We start from the raw sequence: 25,713 nt of genomic DNA, 5'->3' as shown, positions 1-25,713 counted from the left end.
TTCGTCTATCACACATTCAACCCCCGTAACATTTAACATTGGGTTTAAAGCGGCGGCGCAAGTAAAAATCGGTGGCAATTCAAGAAAGTATTTTTTTAATTTAAACTTCATTGGTAATATGATGTTTGAAAACATTGGACTTTTATTTTCAAATTCTTTAAGATTGTTAACGATTAAAAATAACTCCGAAAGAACCAAGGGACTTGTCGGATAATACGTTCCCGATAGTTTCGTAGTTGATGTTTTAAAAACTTCAAGAAAAGTCGATAAGTCATTGATAATTTCCCATTTCTCATTTGAAAAGGGGATTGCCAAATCATTCTCGGCAAGACTAGAATGAAACATTTGTAAAGTGTCTCTTTGTTTCAAAGCACTTTGAAACATTATGCAAGTGGAATTCCATCGATGAGGTACATCCCAATTAGCTCCCAAAGCTTTTCTTCCCGTATCTTTACAAAATTTTCTATAATCCATTTGTCTTTTTTTACTTTTCTTAAAAACTTCATGTAGCATTACTCTAAAATCGTTTATAACCGATGTAACCTCATCCGAAGCAAGTCCGTCTTGCACGATTAAATTAATGATATGTGCAACACACCTTGAGTGAAAAAATACACTATTGCAAATCGGCGTATATTTTAATTTTAATTTATCAACCGCCGATGTATTATTCGACGCGTTATCAAATGCAATTGAAAATATTTTATTTTCTAGTTTATAAGTTTTTATAACATAATCTAAAATTTCAAACAAATTATCTCCCGTATGTGGATACTCAAAGAGTTCGAAAGCAATGGTGCGTTTCATCATTTCCCACGATGACGGGTCTACCCAATGAGCGGTGACACAAAGATAAGATTCGGGTAGACCATGTGGAGCCGACCAAACATCAGTAGTTAAGTTTATTCCCGTATTTATATTTTCAAAATATGCAATTAGTACCTCTTTGGCCTTCTTCCACAATTTTAAACAATAACGTTTAAGAGTATGACGACTTACGTGAGTGTATTGTGGTTGAAGCGTATCTCGAATCATGGCGGTTAAGCGAGGGTTGTCGAAGTGGCTAAACGGCAAAGCTTCTTGAATCACAAACTTCGCCATACGATCTTGAACTCGATTAATTTGGTATGTAAATATTCCGCCTTCACTATCCATTTGCGTTTGTTGCGACTCGACGTTCTGTTTCAACGCCCTGCAATACGGTCTTTCGATGTGTTTCTTCAAATTTGAATTCGAAAGTGGGTTTAAATAAATCCCACAAAACTTGCACCGAGCCTTCAATGAATGGTCACTCAATTCAACCAAATCCCAATTGCACCAAATCTCTTGATTACGATTATGAGGTACAATACGAACGAAACTTGGTCCGGCGGTGGAACCTTGACCAACCGATGATTGTGAGGCAGCCATAACAACAAATATGAATATAGAAGAAGAGAAAACAAGAGATTAGAGAACTCAGAACGTTGTAATAGCGTTTTTTTGTATTTTTTTGCGTTCGGGTTTGCGTTTTGAGTGTTGTGATGAACCCATTACACTAAATACCTATTTATACTAGTAGTGGGGTGTTTGGGGAGCCAAAAAACGGCCATTTTTGACCCCAACGGTCAAAAAACGGCCATAAAACCGTTTCCCAACGGCTAGAACCACTCCAACGGCTATAACCGGTTCCGAACCGGTTCCGGTCGAACCGGTTCCAGAACCGGTTCCTACCCGGTCCACCTCCAAACATGTCAAACCGGTCCCGGATCGTCGGGTTGAAACGGAACCGAACCGGTTCCTACGAAAAACGGGTAGGAACCGGTTCGGTTCCGGTTCGGTTCCGCCGAACCGGTTCCAGGAACCGGTTTTGTTGTCCACCTCTAGTCACAAGTACGACATCTTTATAACCCTTTAACCGTTATAATTTACAATCATCTTCATATAACTCTAGTAATAGTACGACCATGATCAACAAGATTCAAAGAAACCCTGAAACTTATGAACAGGGTTCCAAACATATGATGTCATGCATTATATACGTAATAATATAATTAAGAACCAAGTCCAACGAGACGTGGGCCTTATAATGGTGAAGTCCTATGACGACCAAGTTGATTACGACACCACTACATTATAGAAAAACGTATTCAGCAGTGTAGCATATGATATGATAGACACATGGAGGCTCCCATTGGGACATGTCGAAGCATGAAATGAATCTGACCTGATCCATGACGATGTTTCCACGGATTTTCGAGATGAACGAACCACGTCTTGATCTTCTTCTTCAACTGCTTGAGACCTGCAATGGTTTTTCGGGGGTGTGGAGGTGACTGCTAAGAAATCCTGAGGATCTCTTGTTTACAGACACAAAAAAGTGGTGGTGGCTCTTATTGAGCATGACCCCCGAATAAGGAGGTGGAGACCTCCTTATATAGAGAGCCTCATGGCCACCATCATGGTACCCTAATGGGCCTAGCCCAGTTAGGGTTACCTCCACAAAACCCCCTCAGCCCAATAACATTGTATTAGTCCATGTAATAAAATAAGCCAAACATAATAGATTTAGGGTCGTAGAACCGGGTTTTAGTACCATACCCCTACAAGCCCCCCAAGTCCAGCGTTGCTCCGGGGCGCGCAAGCGTCTAGGTGGAGCGCTGGACTTTATAAGGTGTGAGGCGGTTTTTTCTCTTTTCTTTGGCCTTGTCTTTATTGTCTTTTGAGTTTTGGGAGGTTTTCCCCATGATGGTGACATGTTGAGGTCCTTATGATAATGATGGTGCCCTGTCATAAATAAGATATAGCACGCATCATAGTAATAATGAAGCTTGCGCGCGAGGCGACTTATGAGCTGTAAGAAAAATGAAGCCTGCGCGCGTGGCGACTTACGAGCTATAATAATAATGAAGCTTGCGCGCGAGGCGACTTATGAGCTATAATAATAATGGAGCTTGCGCGAGTTGCGGCTTACGAGCTACAAGAATAATAAAGCTTGCGCGTGAGGCGACTTACGAGCTATAATAATAGAGCTTGCGCGAGTTGCGGCTTACGAGCTATAAGAATAATAAAGCTTGCGCGTGAGGCGACTTACGAGCTATAATAATAGAGCTTGCGCGAGAGGCGTCTTACGAGCTATAAGAATAATAGCAGCTTGCGCGCGAGGCGTCTTATGAGCTGTAATAATAGAGCTTGCGCGAGAGGCGTCTTACGAGCTATAAGAATAATAGCAGCTTGCGCGCGAGGCGTCTTATGAGCTGTATGAATAATAAAGCTTGCGCGCGTGGCGTCTTACGAGCTATAATAATAATAATGAAGCTTGCGCGCATGGTGGCTTACGAGCTATAAGAATAATAACAGCTTGCGCACGAGGCGTCTTACGAGCTAAAAGAATAATAACAGCTTGCGCGCGAGGCGTCTTATGAGCTGTATGAATAATAACAGCTTGCGCGCGAGGCGGCTTACGAGCTATAATAATAATAATGAAGCTTGCTCGCATGGCGGCTTACGAGCTATAAGAATAATAACAGCTTGCGCACGTGGCGTCTTATGAGCTGTATGAATAATAAAGCTTGCGCGCAAGGCGTCTTACGAGCTATAAGAATAATAACAGCCTGCGCGCGAGGCGTCTTATGAGCTGTATGAATAATGAAGCTGGCGCGTGAGGCGTCTTACGAGCTATAAGAATAATAACAGCCTGCGCGCGAGGCGTCTTATGAGCTGTATGAATAATGAAGCTGGCGCGTGAGGCGTCTTACGAGCTATAAGAATAGTAACAGCTTGCGCGCGAGGCGTCTTATGAGCTGTGTGAATAATAAAAAGCTTGCGCGTGAAGCGTCTTACGAGCTATAAGAATAGTAACAGCTTGCGCGCGAGGCGTCTTATGAGCTGTAATAATAGTGGAGCTTGCTCGCATGGCGGCTTACGAGCTATAAGAATAATAACAGCTTGCGCACGTGGCGTCTTATGAGCTGTAAGAATAATAACAGCTTGCGCGCGAGGCGTCTTATGAGCTATATGAATAATAACAGCTTGCGCACGTGGCGTCTTATGAGCTGTATGAATAATAACAGCCTGCGCGCGAGGCGTCTTACGAGCTATAAGAATAATAACAGCCTGCGCGCGAGGCGTCTTATGAGCTGTATGAATAATGAAGCTGGCGCGTGAGGCGTCTTACGAGCTATAAGAATAATAACAGCCTGCGCGCGAGGCGTCTTATGAACTGTATGAATAATGAAGCTGGCGCGTGAGGCGTCTTACGAGCTATAAGAATAGTAACAATAATTATATTAACATGAATTAGTTAATAAATATGTTGTAATTATAACAAAGATTGATTATGGTTATATAATTCAAGTGAGATTCATTTGTCTCATAAGTAACAATTGTTGTTGAAAATTGATAAATTGAAGAGAATTTGAAGTATATTCCTATTCCTCAAAATTAAGATGTATAGTTTAAGAATTTAGAAATACAATATTTTACACACATTATAAGCACATTTTTATTCATATCTTTAGCAAAAAGTGTACACATTTTATTCTTCATCACTCATAACTCATATTACCTAAACAATGATAAACTAATATAGTTAATTAGATCATATATATTTGCATAAATAAATACATACAGAAGCTTGAATGTCTTTTGAGAGCACATTTTCTCTAGCCAACAATAAGCCTAAACTCTCCACACTTGCTTACCCAAAAATAATTTCAAATTTAATAACATGTACATAAGTCAAAAAGTATAAGCAGGAGAACCCATACTTCATTGAGAGTTAAGGCATGTTGGAATATCAAATGGGGGCTAATTTTTTTTATAGTTTATATTTAAAAAAAAAAGATGTGGGCTAAATTTGAATGGGATCCGAACTAAGCCTACCCTAAATCTATCGGTAGTCGGGGGCATAAGAGGTGATATAGAAAACTTCGTAACTCAAAGAAGAAAACGACAATGAGAGATGAAAAGGCGGTGGCAATACAAGCCGACACACAACATGGGTTACGACTAGAGTAATGCGTAGCGTGGTAGTCAATTGTCACAATTGACCGTAATACTTTCCTAAAATATGGAAGAGAAAGGAAATGAAAGAAACGTCTAATAAAAAAGGGGCAACGTAGGCGATAAAAATAGAGGGTGTTGATGACTAAATACGAGAATCACTGTTTAACTAGACTTTAAGTTATAAAACCATATAAGAATAAAATAACAAAAATTCTTATAATTTTTCTTTTTAATATTATCAACCCTTGTTTAGACTTGTAGTAAAATACATTTGCAATAATTATAATAAAACAATATAAACGAATTTCTTCTAATATAATACAAACATAACGGAAACAGTGTGAAATAACATTTTTTAACAATTATAGCAAATTTTAATTCCTGACAATACAATTTGTCCTGTTAAGATTATGAGGTTTGACATAACACTACAATGACTTTGTCAAATAGCTAATCTATTATATTAGATTGATAGAAATATTCTTGTTTAGCTTATTATTCATCCAAATGGAAAGTTATGATTAATTCTTGTCATGTAGATGACAAAATATATATATATATATATATATATATATATATATATATTTCATAATATTGATTTAAAGAAGCAATAGTATTTTGACATTTTCATCAACTTCTTCTTCATATATAAGATTTCAACAAATATATTCTTTATTATCTTTAACCCACCAACATTTTCAAATCTTTATATAACATTAAATGTGATATATGCTGATTACTATGGGAGATTACTTTTTTTTTTGTCCATAGTCCCATACTCTGGTAGAAATAAATAGAGGAAATTAATTAACACAGAATGAGATGTGTATATATGCTACATATATGCATATTGTAATGTGCTTTGCAAAAACCATGTGCTATGTCTCTCTATTAATATAGATAAATCTTTTTTTCTTTTATTTTGGTTAATAATTGTAGATGTATCACCCTTTGGGCTTGTTAGTTGTTATTGATCTTGGATACTTTGATCCTCAACTGTTCCCTTGTACTACTATTACTATTACTATTATGCTTCTCACTACTATACATAATCCATATGCATTTTATACATATAACATATCTATACAATCATATATGTATGTGACAAACTTGGTTGTCAAAGAGTGATTCTCGAAACTGAGGCTTTGAGACTCTTTCTGATGATTACCTTTCATATTTCTAGCTTGGTTTTATGCTCGGGACTAGGGGTGAGCATAAAACCGAATTAACCGAACCAAAACCGGAAAAACGGAACCAAAGCATTAACCGAAGGTTAATTTTTCAGTTTTTCGAAAAACCGATTTTTGGGTTTAGGTTCGGTTATCCATTTTAAAAAAACTGAAAATACCGAACCGATTAATCGAACCTATGTTTTCTATTTGTTTTTTTTTAAATGTTATGACCGGAAACAAAACACCAAAAGAATCTACCATTGATAGTTATGAAGATTATGAAGATGATGAAGATTGGGTCTAAACTTTGAAGATGAATAAGATAATGAATGAAGATTTTGGCCAAACTTTTAGTGTTTTTTTTTATGTTGTTGAATTTAAAACCCTACTACTCAAACAACTTTGTATTTCTTTGTTCCACGTAACACGTGTCTATTTTTGTAATTTGAATTCAATATGCATGCGGTACTCTATTTTTTTGAATTCTTTTTTTCTTTTTTGCAATGTCTACTCACAATAAAAAAAACGAAAACCAAATAACCGATTAACCAAAAACCGATCGGTTGGTATTCTAAAATATCTGATAACTTAGGTTTCAATTTGGGTTTCACCCAATAACCGAACCAAAGCGTGCTCACCTCTACTTTTCACATTCAAATTAAAATATGATCATTATAGGAACTCTATACTTAATTAGAGGAGCTAGACCAACTAGAAACACATATACCTTGATCTTTATCAATACACACACACTTCAAATGCAATAAAACTAAGTTTGGGCTTACCAGGAATCATTTTACCAAACCCGAAACCCGATACAAACCCGAGAACTAAACAAACAAACTCAAATATACCAACATTTGGTTTTAACTTTCAAGTTTCATTAATCGTTTTTTTTCCAATAAAAACCAAATATTTTACCAGTATAACAAGTTAAATGTATCGTATAATGTTGAATAAGTAACTAATTTTTTACTCTTTATAACATAAAAAGTAAAAAAAGAACACGGTATTTGTTAAAACCATTTTTTTTAAAGATTTTCCATATAGTAAATGCAATCTATACATCCCCTCTTGTTATATATACACATCAAAATCCAATTTCACCATCAAGTGAATTCACAATTTCACTTGTCATGAAGTCTCCTACATTTGTTTTAGCTTTTATTGTCTTGGTTACAACTTATGCCATGCATGGTAGCATTGCCTCACAAATTCACACCCCCACCATTACTCCATTGCCTACCAACAACACCGATCCGGGTACGCCATCATGCTCCACGACACCTCCTAGCCCAACCCCACCAACGCCGTATCACCTGCCACCCCCACCGACTCCAACAACACCATCCACACCCCCACTGACACCAACAACACCATCCACACCCCCTCCGACACCAAAAAGTCCCTCTACGCCACCACCGACACCAACAAGCCCCCCTCCGGTTCCAACAAGTCCCTCCACACCCCCACCGGCACCAAAAACTCCCTACACGCCCCCATCGACTCCTAAAAGTCCCTCCACACCCCCACCGGCTCCAACAAGACCATGCACACCCCCATCGACTCCACCAACACCAGCAAGCCCCTCCACACCTCCACCGACACCAACAAGCCCCTCCACACCTCCACCGACTCCAACATATCCCCCGCCCCCAAACCGGCTCCAACAAGTCCCCCAACACCCACACCGACTCCAACACCTGGCTGTAAAACCCCAATCTCACCCACACCTTATAATATAACACCACCGTCGGCTCCACCACCCGCTAATCCACCAACAATCACTCCATCTCCACCCCCACCAGCAGGTAATTATTAATAAAAACATCATTTTACTTCTAGTAATTAAATATTTCATAACTTTCAAGATTAATTATATATATATAGGATGTTTCTCATCATGTGAGTTGAGGTGTGAGCTACATGTTCACCAAGAGATATGCCACAGCGCATGCATGGCGTGTTGTAACCGATGCAACTGTGTTCCACCCGATCACTATGGAAACAAAGAGATGTGCGGTTCGTGTTACATGGACATGAAGACTCAAGCTGGTAGACCAATGTGCCCTTGAAGACCATTTTTTATTAGTTTCCTAGATAAGGAAATTAATAAAATCTATATATCCATAGTTATTATTAAAATAAATTGGTCTTGTGTTATTGAAATTCAGTTGCTGTTTGCTTGCAATATTTATCAGTTAACTCTTACTATATCATGAACTGTTTATGTGTATTTACGAAGTAATTTCATTAAGGGTCTCACAGTTAACAAATTATATAATGTTTATAATCAAAGAATAATAATAATATCAAGAGAAACTATAAAACAATTAGCTTTCTTCATTAAAAGAAAATATAATAAGTTTTGAATATGATCAGGACAATTTGTGATGAAATTGCATAACTAATACTATATATCTTTCTTGGCATATAAAAGAAAACATAATAAGTTTTGAATCAAAACAGAAGTCATGTAAATTAATTAACTACTACAGCCCATTTAGGCCCAACCTTTAAACACATATACAAGGTGTTAACTTGTTAACTTTAGTTAGTGTAGAGTTATTAAGAATATGGAGACCTACAAGTCCAAACTAAACTAAGATTCATTTAAGATCGGTTATAACCTGGTTGATCAACCTCGTCCCCCATGGTTTGTCGGTGTTAGAAATCGAATTAGTCTGCTCGAGCGTGTGCACTTCACACCTCCTAACTCGTAGCAATGCATGTTTACCCGACTTTTATTTTCTTTTTTGGACAAAGATTTTATAAGGTACTGACTAGCAGGACGCTACCACGCAAAAACAAGATAATTTCATGAATAGAATAGGTTCTTTAACCACTTTAAACAAATAACTTCACGGTTATTCTTCCTACTCGAATATCAAAGAAAAGATAAATAAGTGGCATCATCAAACATTAAGCCTATCAACATTATATACTCAATAATTATATATGTACAAGCTAAATATGAATATTTTGAATGTGATAAAAATATTAAGTTATGTGATAATATCAAATACAAATGCATATAAAATAGCAAAATCTTTGTTCAAATTCATGGTCCATATATATGTTACAACTTCTAATATATATGAACAAGTATTTACAATATGATAGATATATTATTTATATAAACGGCCTTCATCTTTATCCAATTATATACATTTGACCCATAGAAAATTTTCAATAAAATGACATAGAGAAGATTATGGTCGATTGTGTCACAAATCCACATCTTCATAACTCTTTACCCGTGTTAGTTTACAATCTTCATGTATCTCTAGTAATAGCACGATCACAACAACACGATTGAGGAACCTTGAAACTTATGAACCGGGTTTCAAACACTTGTTTTCATGCATCATACTTAATTTATTTGAGAACCAAGACCAACGAGACGTAGGCCTTGATATTGGTGAAGTCATACGGTGACCAAGTTTAATACAATTACAAAAAAAAGTTCATATTTAAATGTGTAACGTGTGATGACGCATGGAGGCTTTGGTTGGGACACATTTTGAGGGTTACATATATAATATGACGCGAGTTAACTTAAAAATTTATGTGTCTAAAATGGAGTAGTTAATAAATGTGTTCTAATAACAGGAGTGTTTCTTTTTATGATTCATGTGTTATTCATTTATTATCATAACAAACAATTATTGTTATAAAGAAATAAATTGAAGTTATTACCTACTTACCTAAACAATGAAACATTAATATAGTTAGGCCATGTATATTTGCATAAATACATACATACAGAAGCCTAAAATGTCTTTGAGAAAACACATTTTATGTTACCAATAATAAACTTAAACTCTTTACACTTGTTTACTCAAAAATGTCTTACTTTTATAACTTGTACAAAGTCAAAAAGTGTAAGTGAGGGAAGCCATACTTCATTAACTACTAGGAAGAGTGTGAATTTGAGCCATTTTGGGTTCTTGGTAAATGAGGCCTAATATTTTGTAGTTTGCATTTTTTTTAAAAATTGTTGGCCAAATATGAATGGGTGCCCCAACCCCTATTAACACACCCTAACTAAGCCTAACCTATGTCTACGCCGCTAGTCGGGGACAACAGAAGAAGGTGATATAAACAACGTCATAACACAAAGAAGAAAACGACAACGTGACATGAAAATTTTGGTGGCTATAGAAGCCAACATGCGACATGAGTTACGGCTGGAGCAATGTGTAGTGTAGCAGATAACTGTCACAATTAATCGTAATGCATTGCTAAAACATACGAGATAAAAGAAATGCAAGGTATACCCGGTAAGAAAGGAGCAACGTAGACTCGTAGACGATGAAAATAGAGGATATTGATGACTAGATAAGAAAATTAATATGTAAGTAAAGTACTCTAGGTTCTAAAACCATGAAAGAAAACTAATGAAAATCTTTATAATTTTTTTCATATTACTAACCCTTACTTAAACTTATAGTAAGAAACAATTATAATAATTACAAGAAAACAAAACAAAGAATATCTTTTAATAAAATACAAACATGATAGAAAGTGTGAAATAAACTAATAACAACATTTCATAACACTTAACAATTATAGCAAATTTAATTACTCAACAATACAATTTACTCCATTAAGATTATGAGGTTTGACATGACACTTCACTTTGCCAAATAGAAATCTTTTATATGATATAAATTTTCTTGTTTCACTTGTCATTCATCCAAACATATAGGAAGTTATGATTAGTCCTATTCATGCAGAATTTTGACAAATAAATTATTTAGGTTTTTAATTTTGATCTAAAGAATCATGTATTTTCATCAGCCTCTTCATTAATTTAGTGCAAAATACTTTAATAAATGTATCACAATACGAATTAACTCTTCGATTTTGATTTTAAAGACCGATTTTAAGATATTCTCGTCGACGCTTCCTATCCAACACATGACATAGATGGTGCCTTGTAAATCAAGTTCAACTTTCCGGGTCGGGTTGTCACATTGACCCGCCAATATTTTCAAATGTTCATATACCATTAAATGTAATATATGATTACTATGGAAGATTGCTTTTTATTTTGTTCATAGTCCCATACTCAGTAGTCAGTAGAATTAGAGGAAACACAGAATGAGATATGTATGCCACATGCATATTGTGCATGTGCTTTGTAAAAACCATGTGCCATGTCTCTCTTTTAGTCAGTAGAATTAGGTTAATAATTGTAGTGGTATCACTCTTTGGGCTTGGTACATGATGGGCTCATATACATTATGATCCTTTTACTTTAGCCATTCACCTAATCCTTTTTCAATTTATTATTTGAATTGAATTGGATTCAAAAATATTGAATTGGGTATTTTGGTTTAGTATCCAAATGGACCAAATATTTTATATAGACAAATACATATATATATTTTTTTAATTATTACATATATATTATTAAATTAATTTATTTTTCTCATAATTCGGTTTCATCACACCAACCCGAATTCTAACCGCATTTGAATTTTCAAATTTAAACGGATGTTTTGAATTCGAATTAGTCGCTTTTGAAACATCATAATTCGAATAACCGATTAGAATAACCTAAAACAAGTGAAGCTTGTATAAATCACATATGCATTTTATACATAGAACATGTCTATACAATCATATATGTATGTGACAAACTTGGTCGTCAAAGAGTGGTTCTCGAAACACTTTTGAGACTCTTTCTGACGATTAATCGATTACTATTGATATTTCTAGCTTGATCTATGTTCTGGACTGCTAACACAGCTATTTACTGATAACATTTTGTTATTGTTAATGAGTAACAATTTTTATAGTCGTTAACATATCTCTTGTAACCAACCATATGATTATGCAAAAGTGAAAGTAAAAAGCATGGCATTTGTTAATTTTTTAAAAAGTTTTTACTTTTTACCCATTTATAACAATATAGTAAATGAGGTGAATGCAATTTACCCCTCCCCTTCTTGTTATATAAACACCACCACCACCACCACCACCACCACCTTAACTCATTCATCATCAAGTGAACTCACAATTTCACTTGCCATGAAGTCTCCTACATTTGTTTTAGCTGTTCTTGTCTTGTTTACAACTAATGTGTTGCATGGTAGCATTGCCTCACAAATTTACATACCCATCCCACCACCACCACCCACTGCCGGTGTTCCGGTTGTGAATTCAACATGTCCCCCCACACCTCCATCATCTCCTAACCCATCACCACCAGGTATAACTCCAACATATCCACCACCACCACCCACACCAGCCCCTCCAACGTATCTTCCGCCACCCACACTGACTCCTACAACTCCGTTCACGCCCCCACCGTCACCACCAAGTCCCTCTACACCACCACCAACACCAAGTCCCTCCACACCACCACCAACACCAACAAGTCCCTCCACACCCCCACCAACTCCCTACCCGCCCCCGTCGGCTCCACCAACTCCATCTACTCCCCCTCCAACACCAACAACACCCTACACGCCCCCATCGACTCCTACAAGTCCCTCGGCACCCCCACCGGCTCCAACAAAACCATGCATACCCCCATCGACTCCACCAACACCAGCAAGCCCCTCCACACCGCCACCAACAAGTCCCCCGACGCCCATACCGACTCCAACGAGTCCTCCGACACCCATACCGGCTCCAACAAGTCCCCCGACACCCATACCGACTCCCACGAGTCCTCCGACCCCAAAACCGGCTCCAACAAGTCCCCCGACACCCATACCGACTCCAAAGAGTCCACCGACCCCAAAACCGGCTCCAACAAGTCCCCCGACCCCCATACCAACTCCAACGAGTCCACCAACACCCAAACCGGCTCCAACAAGTCCCCCGACACCCATACCAACACCAACGAGTCCCCCGACACCCAAACCGGCACCAACAAGTCCACCAACACCAACACCTAATTCACCCTCTCCACCAGGTTGTGGCCCACCAATCGCACCTACACCATCTAATATAACACCACCATCGCCTCCACCACCTGCTAGTCCACCAACAATCGTACCTACACCACCTGGTAGAGGACCCGGAGGCGCCCCACCAATTGCACCCACAACTCCTCCATTTCCACAGCCTCCCAACACTTATCCACCGCCCAATGCTCCACCCACGCCACCTTGCACCCCCCCAACTCCATCTCCACCACCCGTTGGAACCCCACCACCAGCTAGTCCACCAACACCCACTCCTAAACCACCCAACTCATGTCCACCACCTGCTAATTCAACACCGCCCGTCGGAACCCCACCGCCTGCTTATCCACCAACCGTCACTCCATCTAAGCCACCATGCTACAGTCAACAAGACATTAACCCTCCAAGCCCACCATCAGACTCTAAAGGTAACATTAATTAAATTCTTAAATGACAAAAACTATATTTAATCATTTCATAATCATGTGGTTGCAGGATGTTTCTCATCATGTGGATTAAGGTGTGAGTTACATTCGAACCAAGACAGGTGCCACCGCGACTGCATGGTGTGCTGTAACCGATGCAACTGTGTTCCACCCGGTCAGTATGGAAACAAAGAGATATGCGGCTCGTGCTACACAGACATGAAGACTCAAGCTGGTAGACCAATGTGCCCTTGAAGACCATTTTTTATTAGTTTCCTAGCTAGATAAGGAAATTAATAAAATATCTATAGTTACTAAAATTCTAGAATAAATTGGTCTTGTTCATGTCATTTGGAATTCAGTTGTTTGCTTGCAAAAGTTTCATCCTTATGAATGCAATATAGTTATTAAAGTTTAAGAACTGTTTATGTGAATTTGTGAAGTGGTTTAATTAATCATCATGCCATCATGACATTAACAAATTACATGATGTTTAATTAATCATCATGCTATTATAAAACCAACGTACACGTGTCGGTTACATATTTCTAGTTTTGATAGAGGTTTCATTTTATTTTTGTTAGTTTATTGTAAGGCATGTTAATGCGATGGCGGGATACGCAGTACACCAAAAGTGATGTTATATGAGCATGTAAAGTTATACATGTACTGTAAATATGTAATCAGTATTTGTGTACCAAAAAAAAGGGTGCACCTAAACTACATATTGGCCATTGATTCTTTGATTTCTTCCATCGAGATAACCTGCATTTGTTCAGGGAAAGGTTACGCAGTTAGAACCGAGCAATTTTAAAATTATTTTAACAAAACTATTTAATTGAAACTGTTGGCTTTCTTAAATTCTATATTTACTAAAAATATGGGTTCGTATTACCTGCTCCGTGCCAGCAAAATCATTATCGGGAGTGAGGAAAAGCATGCAGTGACACTCTTTTCTGAGAAATAAGATGTCAATATCAAATGTCTTGTTTAAGTTGTAATTTGTATACAAACTAAAATCGAATATTTAATTAAATGTTTATGTGGCAAAAACATTGGCGGATACCTTTCTCTCATGGGGACACAAGGGCAATTCCAAAAGCCTTGCGTTGCCTCAGCTGCTTTGTCATCATAGTGCCTGTTTACATACCGAATCACATATTATCTGATTTTTAGTGAGACAAGTAAGATATTTTTATGTGGTAAATGAGCAAGAAACGCAACATACCTGCAGGGGCAAAGTGGTGCACCCAATGAATCTTTGTGGTCTGCCAATCCCTGTGTCCAAAGTAAAAAGTAAAGACCAAAAGCTTTAACTTTACAGTAAAACAAGTAATCATGAGCCTAATACATTGAGGCCAAAAACTTCACACACACTTGAATAGAGATTTAAAATGAGTGATACAGATACGCATAAGCAATAGACATAGCAGTTTAGGCCTCGGTGTACACCATATATACTTTGTATTAGCAGAATAGCAGCTACTGGTCCTTGTGGTTTATAATTGTGGTTTCGATAAAAACTGCCACGTTGCAAGAATAAATGAGCACACCAAAATCATGGCTAGGCAATAAGGTGCTCGCCTAAGGGCCAGGCATTCGTGTAGAGCCAACTAATCTCAAAGTGAATTTTAACTTTATGCATTCTCAGTTCTCACCTTAAAGATATATTTCAGTCTGAAGCTGCAATGGACTTGGAGATTATTTGAAAGCCTAATATTGGAATACATATGCTTGTTGAATTATACTACATAATATATGTAGTTTGAATTAGATACTATGAGAATTGAGAAAAATAAAAAAATACAAGGTATATATTAATCTCAAAGTGAATTTTAACTTTATGCATTCTCAGTTCTCACCTTAAAGATATATTTCAGTCTGAAGCTGCAATGGACTTGGAGATTATTTGAAAGCCTAATATTGGAATACATATGCTTGTTGAATTATACAACATAATATATGTAGTATCTAATAAAAAATTAGATACTATGTAGTTTGAATTGTTTTAAGGATTCCAAGCATCAAAAATGTTGGTTGTTTCCAAAGAGATGTGTGTATCATAGAGCAGAGGCCAAAGTTAACATTGCAGAAGTGTTACTAACTTCCACAGTTTATTTGGGTCACCCTTTAAGCCTAGCCTGAGTATCTCAAGAAAGACTTCTATTATGACTGTTTCGCCTAATATGTGATGTAAATTTGGGGGATTCATTATATGCGCCTAATCATATTTAAAAGAATATATCACTTCCGTAGCAATTCGAAAAACTGGCAGGGCATATCATCAAACTTATTCTAACAGATAAGTACTGGAAGGTAGGTCTTATGTCTTTAAAAGGGAATGAAGTCACAAGATCTTAAATTTATGAGTCTAGGGATTTCTTAATGTATATATCCGTAATCAGATAAGTATTGGAAATTACTCCAAAATGAACATTTTGACTGGCATCCACAGTGATATCTATAAAAGTAGGAAACTCTCATTTTACAAAAAATTTACATTTAAGGTTCAACCTTTTGTTTCAATGAAATAACTTAAGTTGTACTTAGTTGATCAGAAGCTTCAAGCTATTCAAGCAGGCAAGCAGAAAGGCACATTAAAAAGGAAGTGTACTAAAGAATCTCCAAATGTAAAGGCACTCAAAACTCTTCTATTTTATATAAAAGTAAACACTCAGAAATAATAGAAGAAAATTAACTGTAAGTCTAATATAGGAAATCCTGCATAGTTCATAGTCTCACATGAGAAAACAATGGAAACTGGAAAGAAGCAGTACCTTGATAACCACAGAAGTAACACTTTTGTCAACACAAAAGTATGTGCCAGATCTACGGGCATACTGCTCTGAGAATTTCCTCATAATTTCCACAGACTTATCAGATGGTTCAGCTGAAGCTATTTAAAAAATAACAATAATCTTAGCCACAAAGAAACTGCCACCAATATAATTCAACTAAAATTTTAATACAAATTAACTTGAGCTCAATGATATTAAATATTAATCTCCTCTCCTTGTTGCTAGCAGTAATACTTTGTTACCAATTCAAGGTATATATTATTTAACATATACGTGAGCAAGTAAAATTAGGCCATTAATATGCACAAATTGAAATGAATATGACCATAATGAAGACATTTGCAACTAGTTCTGTAAACGAACTGAACCGAACTGAACAAGGCCTTGTTCATGTTCGTTCGTTAAGCTTTCATTGGACAAGCGAACGTTTCAGGAACAACTAACCGAACAGAACTTCTTGTTCATGTTCATCCATTAAGGAAATGAACTTGTTCGTAAACGGTTCACGGACACAAACGAACAAAACGCACACAAACACAAACAATGCTTTATTTGATTTAGCTAGCCGAGAATGGTCAATCTGACTACCAAGTTTGTGTTGGTGTTTTATTTAACATGTATATTCATATGCTAATTTTACATGTAAAGTAAACACAAACAATACTCTTATATATTATTGTTCTGTAGCTAATAGTTTTGCTTAAGTCTATATGATCAGATGAAATAAGTCATTAAAAAATATTAAAAACACCTAATGAACAAACATTATCGGACGTAAACAAACACATTATCGAACGTTCACGAACACATTTGAATGAACATAACCTCTGTTCATGCCCGTTCATTTAGTTAATCGAACGAACATAAACGAACTTCCCACCGAACATTCGGTTCAATTACAGCACTATTTGCAACCTTATAAGCAAGTATAGTTATATCTGTCACAGTATTCAATAAACATACTACTAGCATGAGCATCATCTGAGTTAAATCACTTCAATGAAAGCGAATCAAGTAACGAATCAATTTAACTCTACGAGAACTCAATTCAACTAACAAAGTAACAAACACAAATTCTCATTAAATCACCAATACATATTGCTTTATATGACAAGACGAAACAAGTCATTAAAAAATATTAAAAACATTTAATGAACAAACATTAACGGACGTAAACGAATACATTATCGTACGTTCACGAACACAATTGAACTTCATTCATTTAGTTAATCGTACAGAAGTCCTTGTTCATGTCTGTTCATTTATTAAACGAATGAACATAAACATAAACAAACTTCCACAGTAGTCAATAAACATGCTACTAGCATGAGCATCATCTATATTAAATCACTTCAATATATTCGAATCTATTTAACTCTAAGAGAGCACAATTCAACTAACAAACACACAAACTCTCACTAAATCACCAGCACACATTGCTTAATTCTAAATGATAAGATGAAACACGTCATTAAAAAAAATAAAAAACATTTAATAAACAAACAAGCAAACATTAACGGACGTAAACGAGCACATTATCGGACGTTCACATAATGAAAGTCCTTGTTCATGTCCATTCGTTTATTAAACAAACGAATATAAACGAACTTCCTATTTACAACCTTATAAGCAAGTATAGTTATATCTGCCACAGTATTCAATAAACATGAGCATCGTCTAACTTAAATCACACTTCAACGAATTCGAATCAAGTAACGAATCAATTTAACTCAACCAGAGCTCAATTCGACTAATAATCAACAATACACAAATAGCTAGGGTTTCAACACGTAACATAACTAACTCTAAATCAAACAATTACCGTTAACAACGACAGTTCGCCGGAGACTGCGGTGCACCGGAGGTACGGAGAACGAGGAAACGGCGGAAGAGGTGGTTGGCGGCAAAGCTCTCATAACCGTCAGAATTAGCAGTTATTTGTTGATGAGTTAAATTAAGAGGATTAAAAGATCTGGATCATAGTAGGTGAGCTATATATATATATATATGTATGTATGTATGTATGTGCGTGTGTGATTTGGCGTCACAGTGAAGATATTTTTTGATTCTTTAAGAGGACGAGATGACGGAGCACCACTCGTTGTGATAATAAAGTTATCCGATTTGCTTCATTTCTCAGGTGTGCGAGAAAAAAAACCCAAACTCAGAAACCGGAACCGAAAAAAACTGTAACCGATTTTTTATATCCGGGTTTTTATTATCCAAATCCGTACCTGACCCTACCGTAGGATACGAATAGATATGGTCATATGGATTTCAATACCAAAACATGTATCCGGAACTGAACCCGATTTGTACCCGGTAACACCCGAAAACCGGAACTGGGCTTTTTCTATACCCGAAACCGAGTTTTTCAAATACATGAAATTAGCCATAAAATACCCAAAAAATACTCTAAAAAGTACAGCCCCTTAAAAAACTCAATCCAATGTTTTAAAAAGCGGTATTTTACTTGCACCGGATTGGCTAAAAAATGGTACAACTGGTTGAACCGAATTATGTTGGGAGGTTCAACCGGTTGAATAGTTTACCTTATAATTTTGTATAAATGTAACTTCAATTAAAAAAATAACTTAAAACTAAATGATTCCATAACAAAAAAATAATCCAAAATTTAATCCATATTAAGAAAATAATGAAAAAGCACTATATTTAAAAAAAATGGTCCTGACGTTTTACACATTTGAATGTTAATTGTTAGGTTAAAGGTAATTTTGTAAAAATATGGGCCGCAAAATAAAAAATTTATCGGACTTAAAATCAGTATTTAGACAAAAACCGCCGGTACGATATTCTAGCAAACCGGTGAAAAATACCGGACTCAAAATACCGGCCTGCGCGAAATCCGGTTTAACCGGTTCGAACCGCTTTTTAAAACACTGACTCAATCTATACTCGAAAAATACCCAAAAATAAGGTTTTTCAATACCGGTCTACCCGAAAATAGGGCGGGTATGGTATTTAGGGGTCAAGTTATTCTACAAAGGGTAACAAAAATGAGAAGTGTGAGAAGCCATATATAATTGAAGTGTGTCAAGTGGGGACAAAAAGAAAAAGGGTATAGAGGTAATTGTACACATTTTCTCTCTCCACATGCAATGCACATGTTAATACCCCCATCATTTTAGAACGTTTATAACTTTTTCGTATGACATTTTTTTTTTAAAAAAATCATCATATAACAAGTGTTTTATTATCTTTAATATGAGTATGATTTTTGTTATATAAAATTTAAGACAAAAATCACTTCATTGTGTCTTTTCGCACACCATTGTGTCTTTTCGCTTATCATTGTGTCTTTTTTCGTCATTGTGTTTTTTCGCACAAAATTGTGTATTTTCGCTTATCATTGTGCCTTTTTTCGTCATTGTGTTTTTTTGCACACCATTGTGTCTTTTCGCACACCATTGTGTATTTTCGCACACCATTGTGTCTTTTCGCTTATCATTGTGTCTTTTTTCGTCATTGTGTTTTTTCGCACACCATTGTGTCTTTTCGCTTATCATTGTGTCTTTTTTCGCCATTGTGTCTTTTTCGTCACTGTGTCTTTTCACATACCATTGTGTCTTTTCGCACACCATTGTGTCTTTTTTCGCCATTGTGTCTTTTCGCACACCATTGTGTCTTTTCGCTTATCATTGTGTCTTTTTTCGTCATTGTGTTTTTTCGTCATTGTGTCTTTCAACTCATCATTATGTTTTTTTTAAATACTAATAACACCATTGTGTAATAATAATATGTAAAAATAATGATAAAATAATAACAAATTATCTAATACATAAAACAAAATGATTAATACATGTTACACAATAACTTGAAACGTAAAACACAATGGTGAATACGTATAACACAATTACCTACTACGTAAGACACATTGGTGAATACGTATAACACAATGGCCTAAAACGTAAGACACAATGATAAATATATATAACACAATGACTTGAAACGTAAAACACAATGGAAACAACATATTACACAATGACACAATGAACAACAAAAAAAACACAATTAAAAAACTCATTAATTTTTTTTATTTTTATATAACAATATGATACTCGTATTAAAGATAAAAAAACGCTTATTATTATGGTGAATTTTTTTTTAAAAAATAATGTCGTATGAATAAGTTATGGAAATTTTATAATGATGGGGGAATTGACATGTGCCTTGCATGTGGAGAGAGAAAGTCAACAAAGGTGGGTTATTACCTTCCCTTTCAATCAATTTTTATTTATTAAATTAATCTCGGCCATTTAAATCTAAGATTAATGGACTGGATTCCTTCTCACCCTTCTTATTTTTGTTGTCCTTTGTATCCTGGTATTTAGAGACAATACTCAGACCCGAACCTAACCCGAGTATGGCCAAAACCCGGTTCCATATCCGAAGCCGGGTGTTAGAAATACCCTATTTATGCACTTCAGTTGTTATTTATTGGGCTTAATTTGCTTTACATTAGCCAGTACAAATACTTGGCTAATTAGCTTTAGATATGTATAAATCGGGTTTTATCCTAAAGGTTTTGATTGACAAAACTCCAAACCTATCAAACTGATTTAGGCCGGGTTACAAACCAGTTTGAAGAAAATAAACGGTTTTAACCGGGTTTTTTTACTTACCATATTAATTATAAACCGGTTTTGAAGAACGAGAATAGAAACCGGTTCTATACTAGTTTTGGGCTAGGTTGTGTATTGGTTTACTTGGCCCAAACCGATTATTAACACCTCTAGTCGGCTTTACTAGTTTACTAATCGAGATATTCGCTTGAATTCTCAGGTTATTAATTATTGGGCTTAATGTGCTTCACGTTAGCCCAGTACAAATGTTTGGCTAGTTGGCTTTGCATTAAAGGAGCTTAAGCGAGCTCGGCTTGTGAATTGTCTTTTCAAGCTCCGGGTCAACTCATTTATTAGCTTTTAATTAGTTTATATATATTTTTAATTATTTTTATATAAATTTGAAGAAAAATATATAAAGAGCCTAAACTGGGCTCAAGCTCATATTGATATATAGGAGTCCAAAGGGGGGAAACATTTAAGGATTACAAGGCCCGTTAAGGCTTGATGGGCCTAAACGAGCTTCTCATACAAGGTTCGAGCTCAGTCTCGATAGCTAAACAATCTTTATTTGAAGCTCGATCTCAGCATGTCTCAAGCTTTTTATCAATTCAGTAGCTCGCAAGTGGCTTAGCTAGTTTGAACCGCTATTTACTATGTCTATATGGGGCATTGGGCTATTGTGTTTACTTTTCATTTTTGCGTATTTATTATAACTTTATTATGTATGTATCATGTATCATGCCTTACAACTTCTCACATTACATATTATGGTAAACTTTAATATAAAGATATAGAAAATCTTTTTATGACTTGGGTGGGTTTACTCCCATCTTCCTTCATTTCCAGGAAGAAAGTATTGATCAACCGTGAGAGGTTTCGGGCCGCCATAGAAATCGATCAAGAATATATCTTCGATATCCAATCTGTATACCTTGAACGAATGATCCTTTGGCCAATCTATCAACAAGAACCACAAGAGTTAGATGGGCCAAACCGTGGGCCCGCTGTCACAAGCAGGGCGGGCCCACTAAAGTTTAACTGGGGTCTGGGGTCATAATGTCATATGACCCCACACTTTTCGGAAAAAAAAAATTATATGTTACGTATACTGTCATCTACTTTTACAAACATTAATCTCATATAACTTTATGTAACGTGTATTACTTTTCATCTCGGCGTGTTTAGAAAATAAAGCCTTTTTAGCCATGCCAGTCTCCTCCGATTCTGGATCTACCTCGTTCAACTGAAACAAAACGATCAAATTTGCGTACGAATAGTTATATACTAATTTGTTAATTGATCATACCTTTCCTGTGAGTGTGATTTTGGAACACGTTGGATTTTCAGGGTCAATCTGGCCGCATGTTCCAAGAGGAAACTCGCTTAATGTGAAGGAAGATCTATGATCCTTCAACGCATATCGTGTGGTTGGGTATAGAGTCGTTAAGTAGAAATATGGAATGCCAGTGCCATGGTAGGGTTGCCCGTCACTGTACGAAACCACATCCCTACGTCGTTTCATCACATCAAATACGTGCTAATCATTCATGTTGTTTCAAAACCGATAATATATTGAGAATTGCTGGAAGCCTAGAACTTAATAATGCACATAATTTTTTAATGTATGACATTCAAAGCAATGTGTACAAATGCATTATTTTCAAGGCCGGCTCTTAAGGAGGGCAGGGTGGTCGGTGTACAACTCGCTAGACCCAAAAAAAAAAAAAATTTTATATTTTTATGAAAAAAATGTAGTTTTAGTGTTTAAATCCAATTACTCAACTCATTTAAGCCTATTTTTATAAACAAAATTTTTTTGCACAACCCAAAATATAGCCAAATAATCCCGTTTAAAAAATATTAACTATTTAAATTCGACAAAGAAACCTTTTTAACTTAAGGCCTAACAAATTTTACGCCTTCGGCCCAAAAAATTTTAACGATTCTCGGAGACGGCCTTGATTATTCGGTTCTCGAAGTTCATGACATATTATTGATTCTGAAATCAACGTCTGAAGAGGTAGGTCCCAGCAGAGCCCAGTTGGACCCGCAGGACTCACCTTGAAGAGAGACGTCTGCGCAGAAACCAACTGGATCCGCAGGACCCACCATGCTCAGAGACGTGACGTCCTTACGCGCAGTACGCAAGCTGTTCCCGCAGGAAATGCCTCCCAATGGTGAAGTACTCCACATGTTCCCGCAGCTGCGGATACAAGCCATCAGGGAAGGCCACCCGCGCAGCAAGGCTACACGCACAAGGCACTTAGCTCTCAAAATAATTCAGTAGTCACCTGAAGGAATGAGCAAAGTCGGGAACAATCCCGCACAAAGGCGGGAGGGGGAATACTCCCGCCCAAATGAGCCAGTCCGTACGATACTGGAGGATCTTTTATACTGTACCTGACGAGGTATGGGCAAAAGATTTGACCAGAGATACGACAGCTCATTGACAACAGTATGGCGAGCAGCATGCTCTTGTACTGTATGTCACTATTAGCCGCTGCCTACTCACCAACTCCTGTCATACCACGTGCATAGCCTGCGGTTGGTGGAAAAGGAATAGTACACATCAGGCCTGGTCACTGTCAGCCGCTGCCTACCCACCAACTACCAGCATGGCACGTGCGTAGGCTACAGTTGGTAGAACAGGAATACTATTCAGCCGGCTATACCTTCTTGGAAACCTACCTTCGGCTATAAATACCCCAAATGGTATGATCATCTCATCTTATCTTGTATCTTATATCTTATACCTGATATCTGCTCTAGTAATCTCTTAATATACACTTATATTCAAGAGCAATCTAGTCTGATTCTCACGCCGGAGGGTGGTCACAAGGAGGTACCCCCCCCTTCTCAGTGACGAGCTCACGGTGTCTGTTTTGCAGGTTATCAGAAGAACCATCTTTGCCGGATCTAACCCCTCGTGAGAAACATCTATTTAACCCCCAGATTATCCGTAATCTGCCCGGGGTCGATTAGTGTTTCTTCATTGGCGTCATCCGTGCATAAAAGCTAGAACTTAATCTTTTTCAGTTTTCTCAAAACTTCTGGAAAGATGGTTAAAGAAACTCCGGTAACCACAACCCCAGCTACTGGGGGGAATACCGGCGACTACACAGTTTTTACGAACACTACCCCGGTTACCCAAGCCGGGGCAAGTGCAGTAAATTTTACGAACACTACCCCAGTTACCCAAGCTGGGGCAAGTGCAGTAAATAATCGCTCACTGGGATTCACCGATACCCAGTTAGAGACAACGAACAAGGCTCCCCCGCCAAACACTCGATGAAGTTAAAGCGTGGGCGGAAGCACGTCAAAAAGAATTCCAAGCTGAGTTGGATGAACGCTTACGTTTACTCCAACAGGCTGATGAATTCGTAGAGTACTTTGACGATGATTCGGAGGAATCCGATAGTGACGCAAACCCTCGTCATAGGGCGAAAGGGAAGCGTAAGGAAACGGACTCCCAACCGAGAAGGCATTTTGGAGAAACCTTCAAACCAAAAAACGCGGGTGGAAACCCACATGACTTCTCCAAAGCATTTAGACCAACTGCGGCAAATGCGGGAACGTCCAAATTTGCAAGGGACACTACGGAAGCAATCGCCCCGAAAAGTGCCAAACAGATGTCCAACATCGGCACTTACGATGGTATATCTGATCCAGACGATCATTTAAACAGATTCATAGCGGGGGCAACCGTCAGTAATTGGACGGAACCTACGTGGTGTTACATGTTCCAAATGACGCTTGTTGGGCCAGCTAGAGCGTGGTTCGATCGTCTACCGGTTAACCACATCTACGATTGGGCAGACTTCCAACAGAAGTTTAGCCAACACTTCAGCCAACAAAGAAAGTATACCGAAGAGCAATAGACAATCCTCAAATGCATTCGAGAGGAAGATGAATCTTTGCCAGACTTCATCACTCGCTTCAACTCAAAGAAGCTAAGTCTGGGCAATATTAGCGAAGATCTTGTTCGCGCTGCTTTTATCCAGGGCGCGAACGACCCACAGCTCATCCGCACCTTAACGGGTAAAGATGGCATGCCATCCACATGGGATGCCATCATGACAGCAGCTAAACGCTTTGCGGAAACGGAGAAACAACTGGGTAGAGATCTCCCCCAGAGCACAAACCTCTACACCCAGAAAACAAGAGAAGACAACGTCCTTACAGCCCGACTAAACAAAAAGCGGAAGCTAGGCATTTGGCAGTCAAGGGTAAACTTTGACACCTCATCCGGCTTGCAACATCGGTTAGGCGGAAGGGATAACGTACAGTCGAACCAGAACTCCAGATGGACGCCACTCACCAAAAGCGTAACCGAGATATTCGCCACTGAGGAGCTCCCATGGCCAAAGGCTCCAATAATCCGACATCGTCACAATGCTGATCGGAGCAAATACTGTGACTTTCACAGGACAAAAGGCCACAACACTGAAGAATGCACAGACGTGAAGGACATTGTCGAAGCATTTGTTAGAGATGGGACGCTTGCGCACCTCGTGGCGTAACGAACGCTGAGCAGGCTGATGCGTGTAGAACCCCAGTTGGGGAAAACACGAATAAAATTGCAGCTTCAATGTTGGAGACTACATACTGCGTAAACAACGAGATCCCGAACCAGGTGCATATCGGCTCGATGGCACTCCCATCTCAACAACATGGAAGGGAGCTCAATTACACAGTTTGCATGTAGATCAATTCCAAATTTGTAAAGAAAAGGCCCAGAGCCACTTCTAATGGAAATGATTCTCCTTAGAACATTGATGCTGATGATCTTACGTTTATACTTATGAACTTTCCACACTGATATG

General features: G+C 37.5%; 1 protein-coding gene across 1 annotated transcript; it reads right to left on the bottom strand.

Moving 5' to 3' along the window:
* Nucleotides 1–14,079: 14,079 nt before the first annotated feature.
* LOC143550145 (ferredoxin-thioredoxin reductase catalytic chain, chloroplastic-like) lies at nt 14,080–18,343 on the bottom strand. Its single transcript, XM_077040850.1, has 6 exons — nt 18,127–18,343; nt 16,284–16,402; nt 14,735–14,784; nt 14,573–14,644; nt 14,402–14,462; nt 14,080–14,271 (listed from the first exon to the last, which is right to left on the bottom strand). Exons 1-6 carry the CDS (start codon nt 18,218–18,220, stop codon nt 14,227–14,229), a joined length of 441 nt encoding a protein of 146 aa, XP_076896965.1. The 5' UTR covers nt 18,221–18,343; the 3' UTR covers nt 14,080–14,226.
* Between the last annotated feature and the right edge of the window lie 7,370 nt (nt 18,344–25,713).

Source organism: Bidens hawaiensis, unplaced genomic scaffold (genome assembly GCF_021521415.1).
Source record: "Bidens hawaiensis isolate Kalapana, Puna unplaced genomic scaffold, B.hawaiensis_p1.1 tig00015926_1, whole genome shotgun sequence".
Taxonomy (NCBI): domain Eukaryota; kingdom Viridiplantae; phylum Streptophyta; class Magnoliopsida; order Asterales; family Asteraceae; genus Bidens; species Bidens hawaiensis.
The sequence above is the reverse complement of the archived record's forward strand: the minus strand, read 5'-3'. Positions and strand labels throughout refer to the sequence as shown.

Coding starts and splice junctions, on each gene's coding strand:
- LOC143550145 (XM_077040850.1), bottom strand. CDS start 18,220: ATGAGAGCTTTGCCGCCAACCACCTCTTCCGCCGTTTCCTCGTTCTCC. Junction 14,785..16,283: donor TTACTTCTGTGGTTATCAAG/GTACTGCTTCTT, acceptor CTTTGGACACAG/GGATTGGCAGACCACAAAGA. Junction 14,272..14,401: donor ATTTTGCTGGCACGGAGCAG/GTAATACGAACC, acceptor GAACAAATGCAG/GTTATCTCGATGGAAGAAAT.